Genomic DNA, 21,820 nt, shown 5'->3' on the forward strand with positions numbered 1-21,820 from the left:
TTTAGAACACCTACTCATTCAAGGTTTATTTATTTAGACTATTTTCTACATTGTAGAATAATAGTGAAGACATCAAAACTATGAAATAACACATTGACCAAACAAAAGGTAAAACAAATCTAAACATATTTTATATTTGAGATTCTTCAAGTAGCCACCCTTTTGCCTTGATGACAGCTTTGCACACTCTTGGCATTCTCTCAACCAGCTTCACCTGGAATGCTTCTCCAACAGTCTTGAAGGGGTTCCAACATATGCTGAGCACTTGTTGGCTGCTTTTCCTTCACTCTGCGGTCCAACTCATCTCAAACCATCTCAATTGGGTTGAGGTCGGGTGATTGTGGAGGCCAGGTCATCTGATGCAGCACTCCATCACTCTCCTTCTTGGTCAAATAGCCCTTAAAACAGCCTGGAGGTGTGTTGGGTCATTGTCCTGTTGAAAAACAAATGATATTCCCACTAAGCGGAAACCAGATGGGAAGGCGTATCGCTGCAGAATGCTGTGGTAGCCATGCTGGTTAAGTGTACCTTGAATTCTAAATAAATCACAGACAGTGTCACCAGCAAAGCACCCCCACACCATCACACCTCCTCCTCCATGCTTCATGGTGGGAAATACACATGGGGAGATCATCTGTTCACCTACTCTGCGTCTCACAAAGACATGCCGGTTGGAACCAAAAATCTCAAATTTGGACTCATCAGACCAAAGGACAAAATTTCCACCGGTCTAATGTCCATTGCTCGTGTTTCTTGGCCCAAGCAAGTCTCTTCATCTTATTGGTGTCCTTTAGTAGTGGTTTCTTTGCAGCAATTCGACCATGAAGGCCTGATTCACAAAGTCTCCTCTGGACAGTTGATGTTGAGATGTGTCTGTTATTTGAACTCTAAAGCATTTATTTGAGCTGCAATTTCTGAGGTGCAGTTAACTCTAATGAACTTATCCTCTGCAGCAGAGGTAACTCTGGGTCTTCCTTTCCTGTGGCGGTCCTCATGAGAGCCAGTTTCAACATAGCGCTTGATGGTTTTTGCGACTGCACTTGAAGAAACTTTCAAAGTTCTTGAAATGTTCCGAATTGACTGACCTTCATGTCTTAAAGTAATGGACTGTCGTTTCTCTTTGCTTATTTGAGATGTTCTTGCCATAATATGGACTTGGTCTTTTACCAAATAGGGCTATCGTCTGTATACCACCCCTACCGTGTCACAACACAACTGATTGGCCCAAACGCATTAAGAAAGAAATCCCACAAATTAACTTTTAAGAAGGCACACCTGTTAATTGTAATGCATTCCAGGTGACTACCTCATGAAGCTGGTTGAGAGAATGCCTAGAGTGGGCAAAGCTGTTTTCTAGGCAAAGGGTGGCTACTTTGAAGAATCTCAAATATAAAAATATATTTTGATTTGTGGGTTACTACATGATTCATGATGTGTTATTTCATAGTTTTGATGTCTTCACTATTATTCTACAATGTAGAAAATAGTTTTTTTTAAATAAAGAAAAACCCTTGAATGAGTAGGTGTTCTAAAACTTTTGACCGGTAGTGTAAATGGTATATTATATATATATATAGGGCTTTGTTTTTATATCAATATGTATTCACATTAAGCAACACTGACCTCTAGAGGCCATTAAACTCCCTACACCTGTTTACCACTGTAGAACTAAATAGAACACCCGTTTCACACTATTTTCCCAACGCCGACTGAACTGTGCAGGCTTGGATATTATTGTTTTACATTGCCCTGTAACAGCACCATTCCAGCAACTATGCTGGATGTGTAACCGGGCCAGTACAGTACAGTAGGGCTCTGTGGTGTGAAAAAGGGTACAAGAGCGAACGCAGCATAGGAGCATTCAGTTACATTTATTATGAATATTTTCATATTATTGTCACTGGCATTTGACAAAGTACAAAAAAAACAAATAATATAGTAAATAAATTAACAGTTTTGAAGCTATATATCGTTTTTGGTTAGCTTGGCAAAGATTTGCAGAACAACTGTCAATCTGAAACACTAAAATAATGAAAAGTTGTCTTCCATTGTTTGTTGCCATGACTTCAATTTAACTGGCGAAGGTTGCACCCTTAAAGCGATAGTAGCCTTATTATTAACTACTACATTTAACAGGGTTGGATGTAGTAACTAGCCCTGTTCTGTCCTGGAGCTGTTCTTGTCTATTAATGTTCTGTATTAATGTTTCATGTGTCATGTTCTGTGTGGACCCCCAAGTAGAGAAGCTGCTGCTTTCGCAAACAGCTAAATGGGGATCCTAATATAATAACAAATACCAAATCCAAGAGCAGTAGCTATTTTACAGCTACAAATCCACAAAATTTAAACATACCAACTTAAAACATCAAAAGAAAAAGTATTTATATTAAAAAGGGGCCCCACAAAAAAAAATCTGGGGAAAAAAATCTATTTTTGTACAATTCAAATTGCTACACGTCATATAAAGAAAAAGTCTTGATATCCTGTCTAAGTTGTCCTTCGGTCTAAAATATCAAGTATTTTTTCCCTGTCAAACTAGTGCAGTCTTCCAAATGGAACCCCGAAGAACATCTACACCCAAGAACATCTTTAGAGGCATTGAAAAGCAATGCAATATTCTCTGACCTACCTAGCGTGTAGTTGCTAGGGTTACATTTGGAATTTAGTGGGTAGCCTGTCATGTCCAACAACAAACCTCAAGTCATCGGTCCTTCACTATTACCATCTCACACCTGGCTTGCTTCAAATATGATCTTTTTATTTCATCTTTTCTCTTTGTCCATATGAATTCACATTCATAGGGGGGGGCCAATTCCTCCAGCTTAAGTGACAATGGGTGGATACATATTGTGTCCCTTTTGCCACTTCCTGGTTGTCATGTCCCGTTTCCTGTCTAGTCGCTCATAGACAGGAAGAGTTGGTCCTCCAGGTCCGAGGTGTCAGTGCTGCCGTCGGAGCTGTCGGAGCTGTCAGCTGTACGGGAAGACAGACAGGGAGATAGAAAGACAGTCACTGTGTGAGTGTGTGTACATACTAACAATTACTGTTTGAAACTGGTTCCTTGGTTCCCCCAAAAAACTATCATGGTCCAAACACACCAAGACAGTCGTGAAGAGGGCACGACAAAACCTATTCCCCCACAGGAGACTGAAAAGATTTGGCATGAGTCCTAAGATCTTCAAAAAGTTCTACAGCTGCACCATCGAGAGCATCCTGACTGGTTGCATCACTGCCTGATATGGCAACTGCTCAGCCTCCGACCGCAAGGCACTACAGAGGGTAGTGTGTACGGCCCAGTACATCACCAGGGCCAAGCTTCCTGCCATCCAGGACCTCTATACCAGGTGGTGTCAGAGGAAGGCCCTAAAAATTGTCAGACTCCAGCCACCCTGGTCATAGACTGTTCTCTCTGCTACCGCACGGCAAGCGGTACCGGAGCGCCAAGTCTTGGTCCAAAAGGCTTCTAAACCGCTTCTAACCCCAAGCCATAAGACTCCTGAACAGCTAATCAAATGGCTACCCAGACTATTTATATCGTCTGTCCCCTCCCATTCCCTCTTTTACACCGCTGCTACTCTCTGTTATTATCTATGCATAGTCACTTTAATAACTCTACCTACATGTACATATTACCTCGACTAACCGGTGCCCCCGCACATTGACTCTGTACTGTCCTCTTGGTACCTGGGGAAACATAGTGCCTGGCCAATGCTGCCGGTCTTGGGCTGCTTTTTTACGCATCTAGACTAGTGGATGTTTTGTGTGTTAAAGGATTTTCCCAAGACGACACCGCTATTACTCACATCCCAGGTCAATCTCAGCATCATTGTTAGAGTCATCCTCATCATCATCATCATCTTCAGCATTGAGCAGCCGGGCCACGGCTTCATCATCCGATGGAGAGAAGTCGTTACCTCCATCCTCCTCCCCTTCTCCTCCCTCGATCAGCTCGGCCAACAGCGGGTCTGTCTCCAGGTCATCCATGTCATCGTCGTCATCGTCATCTTCATCGTCAGAGTCTTCATCATCGTCTTGATCCTCCTGGTGGGAAGGTGACACATTTTTTTAACACAAATCAACACAAGGTGAAACAAGATGAAATATATATTAAAAAAAACACACATCAATATATTTAACACAAGGGGAAACAGCGGGGAGAGGCTGGGATAGAAGCAGGTGTTTTAGTGATGGGCTAGGATAGGAACAAAAGTTCTGGTGTTTAACCCCGTGGGCTCTCAGAACCCAGATCAAAGAGCACTGGGCAGTATGGGTTGAAATGGAGCGACTGGATATTAGGACCACTAGGAGAGAGTTGATGTAGACAAGATACTAAAGTTAGACTGAGTTTAGTAGAGACTAAAGTTAGACTGAGTTTAGTAGAGAGAAGGACAGCATCTCTTACCTGATCGTCATCATCCTCTCCCTCCTCAGCTAGTCTCTGTCTCCCCACTTCATACAGGCGACACACCGTGTCCATGTTGATAGAGTCCTGGTTCTAAAGATGTTAGAAGAACACACGGCTTGATATGAACTGCTGACTGACAGAGAGGACTACACTTCCCACATTCTACTCTTTAGATGAACTGCTGTCTGACAGAGAGGACTACACTTCCCACATTCTACTCTTTAGAAGAACTGCTGTCTGACAGAGAGGACTACACTTCCCACATTCCACTCTTTAGATGAACTGCTGACTGACAGAGAGGACTACACTTCCCACATTCTACTCTTTAGATGAACTGCTGACTGACAGAGAGGACTACACTTCCCACATTCTACTCTTGATATGAACTGCTGACTGACAGAGAGGACTACACTTCCCACATTCTACTCTTTAGATGAACTGCTGACTGACAGAGAGGACTACACTTCCCACATTCTACTCTTGATATGAACTGCTGACTGACAGAGAGGACTACACTTCCCACATTCTACTCTTTAGATGAACTGCTGACTGACAGAGAGGACTACACTTCCCACATTCTACTCTTGATATGAACTGCTGACTGACAGAGAGGACTACACTTCCCACATTCTACTCTTTAGATGAACTGCTGACTGACAGAGAGGACTACACTTCCCACATTCTACTCTTTAGAAGAACTGCTGTCTGACAGAGAGGACTACACTTCCCACATTCTACTCTTTAGAAGAACTGCTGTCTGACAGAGAGGACTACACTTCCCACATTCTACTCTTTAGAAGAACTGCTGTCTGACAGAGAGGACTACACTTCCCACATTCCACTCTTTAGATGAACTGCTGTCTGACAGAGAGGACTACAATTCCCACATTCTACTCTTTAGTTTCTTTTTGAATGTCTATGTGGGACACAGATCAAGAGCCAGAGTAGAACAGAGAGCAATAATATGGCATCATCAGGGAGCATTGCACCTCCCTAGCCCTAATCCCTAGCCCCTAATCCCTAGCCCCTAACCCTAACCCCTAGTAAGAATATGGGACACAAACACAGCTCATTCTTCCTACATGATAACAACCATATACTGATGGAATGGTCAGAGCAGAGATAGAAGACGCAACTTGGTATATCAGCAATGGAAATAAAACCAGGAAGTTTACCTCGATGACGGCCAGGTAGCAGTCCCTAGTGTCAGTACACAGGTCAAAAATATTCCTCTTCACATCCACAGTGGCTGAGGAAGAACATAGAACCAGAAGTCAACTTCAGCCACTCCCCACAAAAAAACAAAATCCCTACGCTTGACCTATGACCTTTAGGTCGTACCGATGGGTTTGTAGTCGGTGGCGTCAAAAGTTCTGAAGGAGGAACCAAAGGGACTCCTCATCTGTTGGTCCATCACGTCATCCTCCTCATCAGCCTGGAGCATAGCGCCGTACATGACCGTGGCGTTGTTGTTGAACACTCCTCTACACTGGTCCAGGGCAGGCACCGTGTGGAGGAGATGGAACGTTCTCAGGTCCCACTGGCATAGCTGTCAAGGTGATCATCGCTTCCAAATCAAAATGTTCGTATCCTGGGGCTGTTTTTACTGACATGACCTGGATAAAAACTCAGGCCATAGTTAGAAAGACTCAAATTAGATGTTCCCTGAGTTTTTACACGTCTGGCGATACGCATAATAAAAGCAGCAGAATGCGATATCCCAGGAGCATTTTTTACAGATTATTATTGTGTTTATTTTATTAGTTAGATTTGCTCTGTTAATAAAAGTGAACATTAAATGTATTGCAGTGAGTTGCGACTGTTCTTTTCGTTAAGTTGTTCATATCCTTATTGTTAAAAATGTTATATGTTAACCAAACACGAAGGAATAAGGACCAAACCGGAAGTAATAAGGGCCAAACCAGAAGTAATAAGGGCCAAACCAGAAGTAATAAGGAACAAACCAGAAGTAATAAGGGCCTAAACAGGAAGTAATAAGGCCCAAAACAGGAAGTAATAAGGACCAAAACAGGAAGTAATAAGGACCAAAACAGGAAGTAATAAGGACCAAAACAGGAAGTAATAAGGACCAAACAGGAAGTAATAAGGACCAAACAGGAAGTAATAAGGATACAATCTCTGTGTTGATGATGACCTCGAGGCGGTTGGGATGGAAAACGCCGCTGATGTTCATATTGAACTTGTCAAACTTGTGGATGGCCTGAGCAGAGCGCACGTCCCACATGACCCCGTCGTTCAGCACCAGGTCGTCGCTAGGGTTAAAGGTTGCACAGTTCCTCTTGTAGTTGTTGGCCAGGCCAGGGTCATTAAGGGTCAGCAACTTCTGACCTGACTGGATGTCATAGATCTGGAGAGGACACAAAAGAAGGTGAAATTAACATCCTAAGCTTGAGAAAGCCGGTGCTGTTAAAAAACAGAAGATGGATAAAAAAATTGAAAATAAAAAGAGACCAGCTCACTGCTCGTAGGGAGCACCATGCCCTGGCCTCTCATTTCTTTATTCATACAGTGATGTAGGGAAATATGAATTATACACGTCCAGTGATTTTAAAGACAGTGCTGGAGTTCAAAGAATATAACAGAAAAGACACGGTGTAAACGAAGAGGTGGAGTCGACTTACATGAGCTACTTGGTCCTTGGTGCCAATCACTCGGTCTTGTGACAGTTTACTGAACTCTACGTAATGGTCGTCCAAAAATGAATGCCTGAAACGGAGACAAATCACGACGGCTGCGTGTTAGTGAGTCTCTATAAAAAGGAAATGACTAAACAGTTCAGACTACGGGCTTCAGAGTGAGACTAACTTCATCTCGAAGACAGACTGCATACTCCAGAGAGCTGACAGAGGGACACTCCACGAAGCAGACGTCAACAGCAGAGAACCATCCTAAAAATACAGGAGAGATGAGTGTTGGAAGAAGAAGAAGGGAAGCCTACTGCCAGTCTACCACTGAACATACTATTGAGGCCTGCTACGGCGATTACCGCTAATGGAAAAAATATTTCAGAAATACATTGAATTGACTGATTTGATGAATAGAGCTCAAGGTGTGATGGCTGAGCTGTGAAAGCCGTAGCTGGCATATCATTATCGTCGTAGTAGTAGTAGTAGCAGCAGCAGCAGCAGTAGTAGTAGTAGTACATTAGTAGTAGTATTAGTAGTAGTAGTAGTAGTTGTAGCAGCAGCAGTACTAGTAGCAGCAGCAGTGCAGTAGTAGTAGTAATAGTAGTAGCAGCAGTATATTAGTAGTAGTAGCAGTAGTAGTAGCAGCAGCAGTGCAGTAATAGTAGTAGCAGCAGTATATTAGTAGTAGTAGCAGCAGCAGCAGTTATTGGTTTAAGCTGGGTGAAACCGTATTGTTGGCCTTGATTATTATTCTCCTTGCGGTAATTTGCTGAACAAATGCTACCTCCGTGTGATGGTAAGACCTATAACAAGAGACTGAAAACGCAAACTTTGGAAGGTCACGCCTCTCCCTCCGTGTGACCTAGAATCACGAAATTCGGTATAAATGTACACGTCCCTCTCCTCACAAAGAAAACATTTTCCTCAAGGACCCTTAAGGTCCACCATGATGGTACCCCCCCCCCCCCCACTCCTCTCTGACTGATCTGCTAAAAATGTGATACATGGCATGTGTGGACCAAGGTCTCTCAACACATGTTTTTACAGACTAGCATGTCAACAAAAAAAACAGCTGCTACTGACCAATAAACATTCATGTGGGCGTGGTCTGGCACATAAATCAGACATGGATATTGGCATTGTAACCAAACTTGGTACACGTTCCAAACACAGTCAGGACTCAACATATGCAAACACATTCAGCTTCACCACACGGTGGCGCTATAACCTGCAAACGTTTTCATCTCTTAACCTGTTTGACTGATGAGTGGGGGGGGGGGGGGGGGCTGTTGGACAGGATAAAATCATGCATGCACTCTCATTGGCTTATCGCGGCCATATTGTTTGAGCAAGAGGCTTGGAAAATAGGGTTGGGGGTTAAAGACGTGTATCCCTAGATACTATACATCGATCAAATCTGGTGAAGAAGACGTTTAAAGTAGTCAACATAAAAAATAAAAAATAAATACATCAAAAGATCTCATTTTAAATTTTAAATAATAAGAAGTACACAAGATATCATCCAAGGGTGGTGTGTCCAATTCATCCTGATGGTGGCGCTGTGGGGCCAAATATCGAACCCGGGCATGGGTGCTTGCAGCTATACTTTTAGATGCAGTAGTAGTATGATGATTACTAATGAGACGGGATGATTCCAGGTAGCCCTCCTCCACCACTCTGATCCATCCATCCATCAATCTACATACCCGTGAGGGCTCCAGGTGAGTGATGGCTGTAGCCATCCTCCTCCTAACCACTCTGATCCATCCATCCAACCATCCAACCATCAATCTACATACCCGTGAGGGCTCCAGGTGAGTGATGGCTGTAGCCATCCTCCTCCTAACCACTCTGATCCATCCATCCAACCATCCAACCATCAATCTACATAACCGTGAGGGCTCCAGGTGAGTGATGGCTGTAGCCATCCTCCTCCTAACCACTCTGATCCATCCATCCAACCAACCATCCAGCCAATCTACATACCCGTGAGGGCTCCAGGTGAGTGATGGCTGAAGCCATCCTCCTCCTAACCACTCTGATCCATCCATCCATCCATCAATCTACATACCCGTGAGGGCTCCAGGTGAGTGATGGCTGAAGTATGACAGCTGTAGCTAGCCTCCTCCTGACCGCTGAACACGTTATAGAGCTTCAGGTGTCCTGTACACGTCCCCAGCATCAGGAAACGCTCGCGGGCTGAGAAGGCACAGCAGGTGAAACCACTGTCATCCTCCTCAGCCTCCCTGAACACTGAGATGGGCCGGAACCTTGGGGGGGGGGGGGAGACATCATGAAGGGGTTAGCTAAAGAGATGGAGGGGGAGAGAGAGAGAGAGGGGAGAGGAACAGCTCGCTACAGAAAGAGAAAGTAGAGGGGAACTAACAGATCTACAAGGAGACACTGGCCATGTCCAAAATCTGGCTTACTACTTTCTTAAACTGCATGCTGTGTAATAATAAAAAATATATGTTTTTATTTAACTAGGTAAGTCAATTAAGAACAAATTCTTATTTTCAATGACGGCCTAAGAACGGTGGGTTAACTGCCTTGTTCAGGGACAGAACGACAGATTTTTACCTTGTCAGCTCAGGGATTCGATCCAGCAACCTTTCGGTTACTAGTCCAACACTCTAACCACTAGGTTACTACTATCTAGAATGTACTGTTTAGTAAAAGCCAATGCAGTAAGTAACAAATATCAGCATACTAGGCTCCTCCTGCTGAGAATGAATAATTTAAATGTGTAATTGCGTTGATTCCCGGGCCACTCATTTTTGGTACAGCGCGTCCTCTCAGCTGATTATCAGCTGTTGTCAAACCCGTGGGTCTGGAAAAAACATATTCCTCAATAGTGTGCACTGAACTGTACTTGGATGAAAAGCCTAAATGAATATAACATCCTGGCATTTAAAACATACAAAATGTTCTACAATTCACATACTATACTTTCTTAGCATACCCAGAATGCCTACTGTTTAGTACTGGTATTTAGACACGGCCAGAGGCTTCATCTCAATAGTTTTAAAAGTGTCTTCTCCTCCTTTGAAGGACGTGAGGAAATGAAGGTCAGACTATTGACATGAACCCCCCCCCCATCAAAAAGACAAGAGGCCTGGATGTAATGTGGGCCGGGGGCCATCCTGAGGATAGGTGAAGCCTACCTGCTGAAGATGAGGTGTCTGTCCAGGCAGCCCCCGTCCACCCCTCCGTGTTTAGGATACAGCACCCTGCTGGTCAGTCTGGAGGTGAAGTTAGTGGGGGCCTGGCACCTCTGCTTTGGTTCTGGGCACTGGTGGGGTGTGAACAGGGAGAAGGGGGGGCAGGTAGTCACCGGGTTCCTACACCTGAAATAACATTTTTAAAATACATCAGAAATAAACATTTGTTGTTAAATTGACTTGCTGAGTTAAATAAATGTAAAATAAATTGTAACAAACGTAAAATAAATGAATAAATATCACGTTATTGGTCGAGTTGAGAACACATGTTTTGCAGGTGTAGGGAAATACTTACGTTCGTAGCTCCAACAGCGCAGTAATACCAAACAATACATGCAAATCCCCAAAATGTAAAATGAATTACGAAATACAGAAAATATACAAGTCCGAAATATATATACAGTACATTCGGAAAGTATTCAGACCCCTTGACTTTTTCTACATTTTGTTACGTTACAGCCGTATTGTAAAATTGATCAAAAAAAATAAATAATTGGTCCTCAATTCACACACAATACCCCATAATAACAAAGTAAAACCATTGGAAATTTATTACAAAATATACAAAACTGAAAAAAAACATTTACATAAGTATTCAGACCCTTTACTCAATACTTTGTTGAAGCACCTTTGGCAGCGATTACAGCCTCAAGTCTTCTTGGGTATGATGCTACAAGCTTGGCACACCTGTATTTGGGGAGTTTCTCCCATTCTTCTCTGCAGATCCTCTCAAGCTCTGTCGTCGCATAGCTATTTTCAGGTCTCTCCAGAGATGTTCAATCTGGTTCAAGTCCGGGCTCTGGCTGGGCCAATAAGGACATTCAGAGACTCTTACGTTGTCTTGGCTGTGTGCTTAGGGTCGTTGGAAGGTGAAACTTCACTCCAGTCGGAGGTCCTGAGCGCTCTGGAGCAGGTTTTCAATCAAGGATCTCTGTACTTTTCTCCGTTCATCTTTCCCTCGATCCTGACTAGTTTCCTTTTATTTATTTCACATTTATTTAACCAGGTAGGCCAGTTGAGAACAAGTTCTCATTTGCAATTGCGACCTGGCCAAGATAAAGCATAGCAATTCGACACATACAACAACACAGAGTTACACATGGAGTAAACAAACATACAGTCAATAATACAGTAGAACAAAAGAAAACAAAAAGTCTATATACAGTGAGAGCAAATGAGGTAAGATAAGGGAGTTAAGGCAATAAATAGGCCATGGTGGCAAAGTAATTACAATATTACAATCCTAGTCCCCACTGCTGAAAAACATCCCCACAGCATGATGCTGCCACCACCATGCTTCACCGTAGGGATGGTACCTGGTTTCCTCCAGATGTGACGCTTGGCATTCAGGCCAAAGAGTTCCATCTTGGTTTCATCAGACCAGAGAATCTTGTTTCTCATGGTCTGAGGCCTTTAGATACCTTTTGGCAAACTCCAAGTAGGCTGTCATGTGCCTTTTACTGAGGAGTGGCTTCCGTCTGGCCACTCTACCATAAAAACCTGATTGGTGGAGTGCTGCAGAGATGGCTGTCCTTCTGGAAGGTTCTCCCATCTCCACAGAGGAACTCTGTAGCTCTGTCAGAGTGACCATTGGGTTCTTGGTCACTTCCCTGACCAAGGCCATTCTCCCCCGATTGCTCAGTTTGGCCGGGCGGCCAGCTCTAGGAAGAGTCTTGGTGATTCCAAACATCTTCCATTTAATAATGATGGAGGCCACTGTGTTCTTGGGGACCTTCCAAGCTGTTGAAATGTTTTGGTACCCTTCCCCAGATCTGTCTCGGAGCTCTACGGACAATTCTTTCGACCTCATGGTTTGTTTTTTTGCTCTGACATGCACTGTCAACTGTGGGACCTTATATAGACAGGTGTGTGCTTTTCCAAATCATGTCCAATCAATTGAATTTACCACAGGTAGACTCCAATCAAGTTGTAGAAACATCTCAAGGACGATCAATGGAAACAGGATGCACCTGAGTCAATTTTGAGTCTCATAGCAAAAGGTCTGAATACTTATGTAAATAAGGTATTTGTTTTTTACATTTGCAAAAGTATCTATTTTAGAATAAGGCTGTTACGTAACAAAATGTGGAAAAAGTCAAGGGGTCTGAATACTTTCCGAAGTCTGATGGTGTCAACATAAATGTTAAATAAAATAAAAAGTATTCAAACCTGGCATGCTGCTCCCTGAGGTACTCTGTGATGATGTTGTCCAGGGCAGGCGGAGAAGGCAGGTGTCGATCCAGCTGTTTCTTCATGGCAGGACTCTGGCTGAACGCTCCGTGGTCCGACTTCAGTCTCAGCACACTGGAGGGCCGTTTCCCACTGCTGCCACCAAGTCCAGTCCCAGGGCTACAGAGGACAGAGGAGCGCTCCCGCGTGAACAGGATACGCCCGATCTGGGGCGAACCATGGGGCGGTGGGCCGTTAGGGGTGCAAGGAGGCAGGGAGGAGGAGGGGCGTGGCGTCTGGACCAAGGAAGACGAAGATGATTGGGTCATCGCAGTGAGGCGAGCAGCCACTACCACTCCTCCGTTGACCATGCCCCTTGGGGTTCTGGGTAATACAGCGGACGAAGAGACGGGGGGAGGAGCTACAGAGACTGCCGGGTAGAGCGAGGGCGAGGAGGAGAGGGGGATGGAGAGGGAGAGCGGGCCGCAGGGGAGATTAGCCTCCTTGGTGAGGGCCGAGGCAGTATCCTGGAGTCCTTTAGCCACCAGGTGGTTCCTGATGAGTAGCAACAACTCCTTCTCAGGAAAGGAGATACGGGACTGGGCCACAACGTTGGCCCTCTGGAGCCGGGCCAAAGACACATCTGTCCCGATCAACAAGGGTTTACCTGAGGAGAACAGACGCGTTATGAAAAGAAAGATGCCCCCTTTTGTCTTAGTTGTTTATACTACCGTTCATTTTATCAGAGGCGGGACGACATCAGTATCGCAATAATTTTTCCCACGGCAAAAATTTAAAAATACACACAGACCAAACAATTTGGTCGTTTAAAAAGCTGCTGTATGTAAAACATTGTGTGCTATAGCTTGGAAAATAAACACATGTGAGACTCTGGCTAAAACATAATGTTTATTTCCAACAATAAGCCTGTTTTCCTAAAGAAGTTAAACGTGCTTCGTGGCATCGTCCCGACCCTACATTTTCAAAATCTCAGATTTTTGATATACGTTTTCCGTATCGTATTGCTACCTTTGTATGAAACTGGCTATGCAAATAAAAAATGTTTTGTTTTTGAAGGTGGTTTGGACTTACCCGACACCCTCTCTATGAGTTCGGCAGAGTAACGGCAGAAGCGGACGTGTTGGGAGCGTTTGTCCTGCAGCACAGGTTCCTTCATCAGCTGTTGGATGTGTGAGGAGGAGAACAGAGGCAGCTTGGAGATGATCTGTCTAACAGCCCTGGAGCGAGACAGACCAACCAGAGCCTTACAAGCCAGCGCTCGGATCTGGTCTGCGTCCGTGATGGGCATCTTGACCGTCAGTAAACCGAGCAGGACCTGGAAGAAGAGTTTAGGTACAGAATTTAAAAAGAGTTTTAAATTGTTTGAGGATCAACGAGAAGACTGTCTTTAATGCAGTAAGTCACAGAGGAATAAGAGGAAGATGTATTTTACCCCCCCCCCCCCTTCCCCGAGACACACGCACACATACATCTACACAGAGGATACGAGCCACAACCCCTAGGTCACCTACCTTGATGCCGTTGTTGGCCTGGACAACGTTCCACATCTTGGTGAGCACACTCTCCTGTGGGGGGTGATGCAGAAAGCTGCCCATGGAAGTGAGGGTCTGGTCGGGGGCACACACACAGTTGGTGACCACCTGGAGCGCTGACTTCTGGATCTCTGCATCGTTGACAAACACCTCTCCCTCTGCCACCCCCAGGATAATACTCATTCCTGCAGGAGGAACACAGTGAAAAGGTAACTTTGTCTAACATAGTATTGAGAACAAACAAAAATATAGTCCAGTCACAGGTTTAAGAAATATATCAGATTGTATAAAACATGTACAGATATAGAACAGAGACTGATCTAGCAGTAACGATATAGAGAATATAGAGCGACTGCCCTAGTATTATAGATATAGAGAATATAGAGCGACTGCCCTAGTAATATAGATATAGAATATAGAGCGACTGCCCTAGTAATATAGATATAGAATATAGAGCGACTGCCCTAGTAATATAGATAAAGAATATAGAGCGACTGCCCTAGTAATATAGATAAAGAATATAGAGCGACTGCCCTAGTAATATAGATAAAGAATATAGAGCGACTGCCCTAGTAATATAGATAAAGAATATAGAGCAACTGCCCTAGTAATATAGAGTGACTGCCCTAGTAATATAGATAAAGAATATAGAGAGACTGCCCTAGTAATATAGAGTGACTGCCCTAGTAATATAGATAAAGAATATAGAGAGACTGCCCTAGTAATATAGATAAAGAATATAGAGCAACTGCCCTAGTAATATAGAGTGACTGCCCTAGTAATATAGATAAAGAATATAGAGAGACTGCCCTAGTAATATAGATAAAGAATATATAGAGAGACTGCCCTAGTAATATAGATAAAGAATATAGAGCAACTGCCCTAGTAATATAGAGTGACTGCCCTAGTAATATAGATAAAGAATATAGAGAGACTGCCCTAGTAATATAGATATAAAGAATATAGAGCAGTGGTCTCTAACCTTTGAGTGATGATCACGTCAAGTCAAAATACAAGCAGAGATCTACCGCTTATAATTATTTATTTTAAATTATTTAAAAAAAACAAGCCTCAGCAAAATTTATTAACAACAGTTCTGTAGCAATGAGGTTTATGCAGTAGGATAATACATTATCACTGCATTTTGGCTATGCTTGAATTGCCCTGACAATTAGGTTTTTCCTTCCCAGACCATTTTGAAATTATATTTCATGTGAGGTATATTTGCTTCCGTCCCTCTCCTCGCCCCTACCTGGGCTTGAACCAGGGACCCTTTGCACACATCGACAACAGCCACCCTCGAAGCATCGTTACCCATCGCTCCACAAAAGCCGCGGCCCCTGCAGAGCAAGGGGAACAACTACTTCAAGGTCTCAGAGCGAGTGACGTCACCGATTGAAACGCTATTAGCGCGCACCACCGCTAACTAGCTAGCCATTTCACATCGGTTACAATCACACTGGTAATAGATCATTTCTTGTATTACTTATGAGTCACAGCTGAGTGAGCATAATAATTAGCTTCTCTTTATTTGACGGGACTGATTGCCTGCATCTGATTGCCCCGTCTGAGGGGAGGCAGGGAGGGAGCAGAGATGAGGCTGCCTCTCACCTGACTCACCGTCTCTCCGCTGAGAAAAAGGGGACACAGTTTTCCAGCTGATGGTGAAACTCAAGACACAAACTTTATTTCCTCGTGCACCAATTCGTGTTGTTACTCCTCCGACCAGAGAAAGTGAAATATTCCTCTTAAATAAAATAAAAATTAAATAAAGACAAGCTGCAATAACAAGAACCAGTGTTTGACTTGGGATGAAAGAACTGCAGCAGTTGTCCTTTTCCAGGTCGGTCCAGTCGACTGAGTTCACTGAAATTCACAAATGATATTATGCTATAGAGACCTATTATCCACTGTTATGGCTTCATACACATTTTTTCCCCCATAACTTCTCCATAACTTGCCTACATTTTCACCACTATTATTATAGCTTACACTTTTTTTTTTTTTAAAGTAGACATTTTTGACACTGGACGACTTCTGCGTCTGATCCCATCTCTTGATCAAGGCACTTAACAGCCCACAAAGTAGAACTGCTGTGTTAGTCACGTTGTCAACATGTTGTCTAGCCTCTATCTGGAGAGATCCTGGCTGTGCACACTTAACCTTTTGATCCAGCCCTGAAAACACCCAAGTCTGCTTATCAAGATCCTGTTGAGCAGCTGACGTTAAGGCTACGATGTGGGTAGAGCAGGGCAGGAACAAAAGCCTGCACACCCAGTCGCTGTCCTGGAGGATGGTTGCCACCCTTGATAATGAAATATTGCAACATAACAACCAAATACTTCTGTCTTTATTAAATTATCATTTAATGAGTCAGGGATGAAATGGATAAGGTAGGCTAGACTATCCAACTAGACATGTTATATCTATCTATATATATTTATATAAATAAAGGCTCAAATATTCATGTTTCAGGGGAAATCAATACACAGCAAGTTATTTGTCAAGTCGGCTATTCTTAAAATCATTTTTACGTTGTCGCAATTACATGGTTACTGTTTAATAATAGAGGGGAATCCCCCTGTCCCTCTGTTTAATAGAGGGGAATCCCCCTGTCCCTCTGTTTAATAGAGGGGAATCCCCCTGTCCCTCTGTTTAATAGAGGGGAATCCCTCTGTCCCTCTGTTTAATAGAGGGGAATCCCCCTGTCCCTCTGTTTAATAGAGGGGAATCCCCCTGTCCCTCTGTTTAATAGAGGGGAATCCCCCTGTCCCTCTGTTTAATAGAGGGGAATCCCCCTGTCCCTCTGTTTAATAGAGGGGAATCCCCCTGTCCCTCTGTTTAATAGAGGGGAATCCCCCTGTCCCTCTGTTTAATAGAGGGGAATCCCTCTGTCCCTCTGTTTAATAGAGGGGAATCCCCCTGTCCCTCTGTTTAATAGAGGGGAATCCCCCTGTCCCTCTGTTTAATAGAGGGGAATCCCCCTGTCCCTCTGTTTAATAGAGGGGAATCCCCCTGTCCCTCTGTTTAATAGAGGGGAATCCCCCTGTCCCTCTGTTTAATAGAGGGGAATCCCCCTGTCCCTCTGTTTAATAGAGGGGAATCCCCCTGTCCCTCTGTTTAATAGAGGGGAATCCCCCTGTCCCTCTGTTTAATAGAGGGGAATCCCTGCGTCCCTCTGTTTAATAGAGGGGAATCCCTGCGTCCCTCTGTTTAATAGAGGGGAATCCCTGCGTCCCTCTGTTTAATAGAGGGGAATCCCTGCGTCCCTCTGTTTAATAGAGGGGAATCCCTGCGTCCCTGTGTTTAATAGAGGGGAATCCCTGCTTTATTTAAGCTATCTGCAGTGCTGGTGTAAAGGCTACAACGACATTAATGCTTAGTTAGCTACAGTTATCTAGCGAGATCGCAAATCCAAAACAACATGTAGCAGTTATCTAGCTAGTCTGTGTCATTATTTTCTACCTGCTGCTGAAATGTCGCCCCCCCCCCTCCTCGGGCCCACTCACACAGAAAGGTCATTCCGATAATGGCTGACATTTTTTAAGTGATTGATAACATTTACAAGTGTGCCTTCATGAATTTACATTGAGAAAAATACATGGAACTAATTCCCATAACTTTTCATGACGTTACAAAGCCTCATTTGACAACTTGGGACGGCCTCATCATGAGCATTCAGGCTGGCGCATTTTCAAATCTCCAACAGCCTACTGTAAAACACACAGCTTCGCAGACGAGCTGCAAATAAACTTCAACAAAGCTGATCAAGGAAATTATTGCCCACTGTCCATTGCAGATCCAGCCTTCATTGCGCTTCGTTCAACCTTTTTATGGCTTGATGTGTGAATCTGGGCCGACGACGGGCTGCTGTAAGCAACTAGAGGTGACCGTGCGGCGCTCCGGACATCTCCGGCCCAGGTCAAGTACTTCTTAAAATGTATTTCATATTTAACCTTTATTTAACTAGGCAGGTCAGTTAAGAACAAATCTTATTTACAATGACGGCGTACCGGGGATATAGATGTAGAGAATCTAGAGAGACTGACCAAGTAGTATAGAATCTAGAGACTGACCAAGTAGTATAGAATCTAGAGAAACTGACCAAGTAGTATAGATGTAGAGAATCTAGAGAGACTGACCTAGTAGTATAGATGTAGAGAATCTAGAGAGACTGACCTAGTAGTATAGATGTAGAGAATCTAGAGAGACTGACCTAGTAGTATAGATGTAGAGAATCTAGAGAGACTGACCTAGTAGTGTAGATGTAGAGAATCTAGAGAGACTGACCAATCAGTATAGATGTAGAGAATCTAGAGAGACTGACCAAGTAGTATAGATGTAGAGAATCTAGAGAGACTGACCAATCAGTATAGATGTAGAGAATCTAGAGAGACTGACCAATCAGTATAGATGTAGAGAATCTAGACAGACTGACCAAGTAGTATAGATGTAGAGAATCTAGAGAGACTGACCAAGTAGTATAGATGTAGATAATCTAGAGAGACTGACCAAGTAGTATAGATGTAGATAATATAGAGAGACTGACCTAGTAGTATAGCTGTAGAGAATCTAGAGAGACTGACCAAGCAGTATAGATATAGAGAATCTAGAGAGACATACCAACAGTGCAGACGGTGGATCCTCCTTCATCCAGCACGTCTACAGTCTCAGCTAGCAGCAGCTGAACCTTTGGCACTACAGTCAGCATGGCCAGGATGTCCAGGGCGAAACGCACCGTATCAGACCTGGTAGATAGAACAGAGGATTATCTCTACGGGGGTACAGCAGTCTTACTGACAAGGGAAGGAGGGGACTGAGCAGGACGTTTATCTTAGCTCACAAAAGATATAACAGGAACTGCCTTCTAGACCTTGGAGAAAGAAAAAATGACTTTTTTAAATATATATATATTTTTTTTATTTTTATTTTTTTATTTTATTTTAAAAAATAATCCCATTTTCTCCCCAATTTTCGTGGTATCGAATCGCTAGTAATTACTATCTTGTCTCATCGCTACAACTCCCGTACGGGCTCGGGAGAGACGAAGGTCGAAAGCCATGCGTCCTCCGAAGCACAACCCAACTGCTTCTTAACACAGCGCGCCTCCAACCCGGAAGCCAGCCGCACCAATGTGTCGGAGGAAACACCGTGCACCTGGCGACCTTGGTTAGCGCGCACTGCGCCCGGCCCGCCACAGGAGTCGCTGGAGCGCGATGAGACAAGGATATCCCTACCGGCCAAACCCTCCCTAACCCGGACGACGCTATGCCAATTGTGCGTCGCCCCACGGACCTCCCGGTCGCGGCCGCCTGCGACAGAGCCTGGGCGCGAACCCAGAGACTCTGGTGGCGCAGTTAGCACTACGATGCAGTGCCCTAGACCACTGCGCCACCCGGGAGCCTAATTTAATTTTTTTAATCACAATGTGTTATCAAAGTCTTAGCCTGGTCACAGATCTGTAAAGGCATTATCCAACTTGTACATTTTGTCATGACAACAAACGACAGCGAGAAACTGGCTGAAGAGCAAAGAGATATGTGATGTCTTCATGAGAAGAATGTGCAGATTTTTTAAAAATCAGGTCAATTAGAGAGACTACTGGTTAACGTACCTGCCATAGTAACTCCTCCAGTCACAGGCTATAGAGATGAGTTGTAACACGAGGGGAATACAGGAGAGCTTGTAAAACACCTCGACAGGTTCCCAGTGAAGCTGAGTGTGTCCACACTCTATCAGGAAGTCCATCATGTCCACCACCTGCTCATGACTGTATGAACACGACTGGGGGGGGGGGGGGGGGGCACAGACACACAACAAGTCATATCAACCAATTTTTTCCCCTATTGTATTATTGACTGTATGTTTGTTTACTCCATTTGTAACTCTGTGTTGTTGTTTGTGTCACACTGCTTTGCTTTATCTTGGTCAGGTCGCAGTTGTAAAAAAGAACTTGTTCTCTACTGGCCTACCTGGTTAAATAAAGGTGAAATAATTTTTTTTTAAACAATCGAGCAATCAATCAGTCTTCGTTATCCATAATCAATCATTCAACTAATCAATAGATACATCTTGATCATATCTAAATGTGTGTCAGTGTGTTCACCTCAGGACATCACTAAATAGGATGAGTGTCAGTGTGTTCACCTCAGGACATCACTAAATAGGATGAGTGTCAGTGTGTTCACCTCAGGACATCACTAAATAGGATGAGTGTCAGTGTGTTCACCTCAGGACATCACTAAATAGGATGAGTGTCAGTGTGTTCACCTCAGGACATCACTAAATAGGATGAGTGTCAGTGTGTTCACCTCAGGACATCACTAAATAGGATGAGTGTCAGTGTGTTCACCTCAGGACATCACTAAATAGGATGAGTGTCAGTGTGTTCACCTCAGGACATCACTAAATAGGATGAGTGTCAGTGTGTTCACCTCAGGACATCACTAAACAGGATGAGTGTCAGTGTGTTCACCTCAGGACATCACTAAATAGGATGAGTGTCAGTGTGTTCACCTCAGGACATCACTAAACAGGATGAGTGTCAGTGTGTTCACCTCAGGACATCACTAAATAGGATGAGTGTCAGTGTGATCACCTCAGGACATCACTAAACAGGATGAGTGTCAGTGTGTTCACCTCAGGACATCACTAAACAGGATGAGTGTCAGTGTGTTCACCTCAGGACATCACTAAACAGGATGAGTGTCAGTGTGTTCACCTCAGGACATCACTAAATAGGATGAGTGTCAGTGTGTTCACCTCAGGACATCACTAAATAGGATGAGTGTCAGTGTGTTCACCTCAGGACATCACTAAACAGGATGAGTGTCAGTGTGTTCACCTCAGGACATCACTAAACAGGATGAGTGTCAGTGTGTTCACCTCAGGACATCACTAAATAGGATGAGTGTCAGTGTGATCACCTCAGGACATCACTAAATAGGATGAGTGTCAGTGTGTTCACCTCAGGACATCACTAAACAGGATGAGTGTCAGTGTGTTCACCTCAGGACATCACTAAACAGGATGAGTGTCAGTGTGATCACCTCAGGACATCACTAAATAGGATGAGTGTCAGTGTGTTCACCTCAGGACATCACTAAACAGGATGTGTGTCAGTGTGTTCACCTCAGGACATCACTAAACAGGATGAGTGTCAGTGTGTTCACCTCAGGACATCACTAAATAGGATGAGTGTCAGTGTGTTCACCTCAGGACATCACTAAATAGGATGAGTGTCAGTGTGTTCACCTCAGGACATCACTAAATAGGATGAGTGTCAGTGTGTTCACCTCAGGACATCACTAAACAGGATGAGTGTCAGTGTGTTCACCTCAGGACATCACTAAATAGGATGAGTGTCAGTGTGTTCACCTCAGGACATCACTAAATAGGATGAGTGTCAGTGTGTTCACCTCAGGACATCACTAAATAGGATGAGTGTCAGTGTGTTCACCTCAGGACATCACTAAACAGGATGAGTGTCAGTGTGTTCACCTCAGGACATCACTAAATAGGATGAGTGTCAGTGTGTTCACCTCAGGACATCACTAAATAGGATGAGTGTCAGTGTGTTCACCTCAGGACATCACTAAATAGGATGAGTGTCAGTGTGATCACCTCAGGACATCACTAAATAGGATGAGTGTCAGTGTGTTCACCTCAGGACATCACTAAATAGGATGAGTGTCAGTGTGTTCACCTCAGGACATCACTAAATAGGATGAGTGTCAGTGTGATCACCTCAGGACATCACTAAACAGGATGAGTGTCAGTGTGATCACCTCAGGACATCACTAAACAGGATGAGTGTCAGTGTGT

At 43.9% G+C, this 21,820-nt stretch overlaps 1 protein-coding gene across 3 annotated transcripts in view; it reads right to left on the reverse strand.

Annotated features, from left to right (window-relative positions):
• Positions 1-1,852: 1,852 nt before the first annotated feature.
• LOC139553250 (DDB1- and CUL4-associated factor 1-like) overlaps positions 1,853-21,820 on the reverse strand; it is a 46,840-nt gene continuing 26,872 nt past the window's right edge. For all 3 annotated transcript variants that reach the window (XM_071365399.1, XM_071365392.1, XM_071365384.1), the window contains exons 12-26: positions 19,611-19,780; positions 18,620-18,744; positions 13,976-14,181; positions 13,536-13,779; positions 12,444-13,110; positions 10,218-10,400; positions 9,125-9,323; positions 7,232-7,314; positions 7,048-7,132; positions 6,540-6,773; positions 5,747-5,945; positions 5,581-5,654; positions 4,403-4,495; positions 3,804-4,041; positions 1,853-2,973 (exon numbers count right to left, since the gene is read on the reverse strand). In XM_071365399.1, coding sequence (XP_071221500.1) covers positions 2,894-2,973; positions 3,804-4,041; positions 4,403-4,495; positions 5,581-5,654; positions 5,747-5,945; positions 6,540-6,773; positions 7,048-7,132; positions 7,232-7,314; positions 9,125-9,323; positions 10,218-10,400; positions 12,444-13,110; positions 13,536-13,779; positions 13,976-14,181; positions 18,620-18,744; positions 19,611-19,780 — 2,880 coding nt within the window. In that variant the 3' untranslated portion in view covers positions 1,853-2,893. The remainder of the gene's footprint in view (positions 2,974-3,803; positions 4,042-4,402; positions 4,496-5,580; positions 5,655-5,746; positions 5,946-6,539; positions 6,774-7,047; positions 7,133-7,231; positions 7,315-9,124; positions 9,324-10,217; positions 10,401-12,443; positions 13,111-13,535; positions 13,780-13,975; positions 14,182-18,619; positions 18,745-19,610; positions 19,781-21,820) is intronic.

Source organism: Salvelinus alpinus, chromosome 2 (assembly GCF_045679555.1).
Source record: "Salvelinus alpinus chromosome 2, SLU_Salpinus.1, whole genome shotgun sequence".
NCBI lineage: Eukaryota > Metazoa > Chordata > Actinopteri > Salmoniformes > Salmonidae > Salvelinus > Salvelinus alpinus.